The sequence below is a fragment of the Alligator sinensis genome, unplaced genomic scaffold (genome assembly GCF_000455745.1).
Source record: "Alligator sinensis unplaced genomic scaffold, ASM45574v1 scaffold447_1, whole genome shotgun sequence".
NCBI lineage: Eukaryota > Metazoa > Chordata > Crocodylia > Alligatoridae > Alligator > Alligator sinensis.
In genome coordinates, this window is record NW_005842123.1 from 1420120 (window position 1) to 1422650 (window position 2531).

At 38.2% G+C, this 2531-nt stretch overlaps 1 protein-coding gene across 1 annotated transcript in view; it reads right to left on the reverse strand.

Annotated features, from left to right (window-relative positions):
• Positions 1 to 2531, reverse strand: part of NUCB2 (nucleobindin 2) — a 42801-nt gene that overhangs the window by 542 nt on the left and 39728 nt on the right. Inside the window, 3 exon segments of the mRNA XM_025205635.1 lie at positions 1 to 45; positions 588 to 677; positions 1802 to 1894. The exon segment at positions 1 to 45 is cut by the window's left edge and continues 33 nt beyond it. Coding sequence (XP_025061420.1) covers positions 1 to 45; positions 588 to 677; positions 1802 to 1894 — 228 coding nt within the window.

Consider the following 2531-nt stretch of genomic DNA (forward strand, 5'->3'; position numbering starts at 1 on the left):
TTCCTTTAGCTCCTCTTCAGTGAAAAGTTGCTGCTGATCCAGTGTCTGCAAGAAAAATGCCACAGATATAGGAGCCTTACACAAGAATGAGCAAAATACATCTTGAGAGGGGGTTAGTTATCTTCACAGTGAAAATTCACCAACTAACAATGCAAGAAATTTCAGTTTGATACTTCCAAAAATACATGCCACTGCAAAGGACTTCATCCCTCCAACTTATTTTCAAGAATAAGGAGATACTCCCTTTTGCTTATCTCAGGGGAAGCAGAAAAGAATAATTTCTCTTGCTTCCAATGAAACTCGATCCATATCTAAAGACATCTACAGTGAAACTGCCTGCATTTGTTTAGTGTTTCAAAGACCTGTGCAAACAAGCTTTCATGTAATCCACATGATGGCGCAAGATCTATTATTTATGTTCTTGAACATAAAGATCATGTTTATTAAACTAACCCATTTTACATCACAGCATGCACATATACCAAAGACGAAGAGGAAACATGAAAATCAGAGACATGCCGCTTGGTTTCTTGGTTTGACCAATGATAACAGTACACTATGTTCCACTTTGAATACATTATAATTACCTCCCAGCTATCTGGCTCCAAAAATTCTTTCTTCTCTGTAGCTTTCAGGAACTCTTCCAAAGTTACTAATCGGTCCTTGTCGAGGTCAACCTAATTAAAGCAGAAATGACGTAGAAGAAAATATATTTATGGATTGCAAGAAATGTTGGGGCTTTGAGCCTACATTTATGCAGGAACTTCAAATGTCCCTTTCATTTTTTCAATGGACTCTTTGAATAAGAAAAAAGCAACATTTTTCAGTTCTTTTTTCAAAAACCTGATGCAATTTCAAAAATTTGAAATAAAAGCTAATCATCTGATTAGTTAATATTTCTAAATTTCCCTGAAAATATTATGTACAGTCCTAGTATTAAGCCAAGAATTAGTTAACAGAAGCTCTCAAAGGCATACAACATTTTCCTTGACAAAATATTTTACAACTGATTTTTCTGGTACATATTTTTTATCTATAAGCCACAGCAATTGCTACTTTTGAATTGGAGGGATTTCAAATAGCAAGAAACCAATTGGCCTCTACCAGACGAAGGGGATAGTTGCTTTGCCATCAAATTCACAGCTACCCATCTGTAATTCTCAGGCCTAGAGATTACAGCAAAGAGCAGAAGAACTGCTGTGGACACACAGCCACTCTAAGCAGCAGCAGCCTTTCCTGCCCTTTCCCCATCCCCACACTCCTGTTCTCCTGCCCCAAAGGAAATAACTGTAAGAACTGACATGGACCTTCAGTGTCACAGGCTGACACTTGGGGCTGTTGGAACACTTCTAAAACAAAACAAGGATGAAATGCTTGCAGGAGAGCACTGGCAAAATGATTCAACTTGGACCTATGATGACTAATATAACAAGCAGGAATTATTGCAAAGGCCAGCCCTATTCTATGGCATGGTCTAGGATTCATGAGTAATTTCTGTGAATCTGTGAACCTTTGTAGGGATGAAAGGCCATGCCACAAACCACTCCAAAATATTAGCCTTCTTGAGGTCAGGACACGGGGAAAACACAGAAGTTTTTTTCCAGGCAATTTCATCCATTGATCAGGCATGTCTCTGAGAGGACATGATGTGGCTGTAGGATTGCAATTAAGTGAATGTCTGTAAACACTGTATACAGTACAATGGCCTGACTTCCCTTTTGCTGTACCTGAACAACCTTATTCACTAAAATAGGACTGCACATGTGCAAATGAGCAGATTACATTACATTTCTGACTGCACCTCATTCATGACATGCTCTCTCATTCTTAGCCTTTCTTCTTCCATTTCTACCATGTCATCTTCTTCATTTTTGGGGTCATAGACTTTCTCCAGCTGAAATAAAAAGTATCAAACATTAGTTGGAAGAAAGAGCTGCTCACTCACATTGCAACACATTTAGGAAAATTGTGGGCAATACTGCTTAACAACAAAGTATCACCAATTTGAACCAGTCCTAAAATTGGCATCTTTTTATGTTTTATTTTAGCTAAGTTTTGGGGGTTTGTTTTTTTGGAGGGATTTTGTTTTTGTGGGGGGAGGGGTTTGCCACAAAAAGTAAATGCTTTTATGTAAAAAAAAATAATTTATTTCAACACAATATTGTAAGCAGCAAGTGAATTTTTGAATGGTAAAGGGTGATATTTATAGTTACTTCAAATGAAGTACTACAATACCTGCTATGGGATATTACTCTCAAAATTCATTTGAAAATTCAGGTTTTGACCCAGTAATTGTCTCAGTAGAGGTGAAGAATCCTGACATCTGCGGGGCTCCACCTAGGCACAGAAGTGTGCCTCCACACATTCAGGTACAAGATTTGCACATATATCTGGTACTGAACTAAGCGGCCCACTCGTTAAAGCATTATCCCATTTCCAGCGTGACCTCTGATTTGCACTGACTATTGAATAGGTTTCAGAGTTGATTTTAAGGTGATGGTGGACGCAATCCCTTCTAAAAGGCTGCCTCT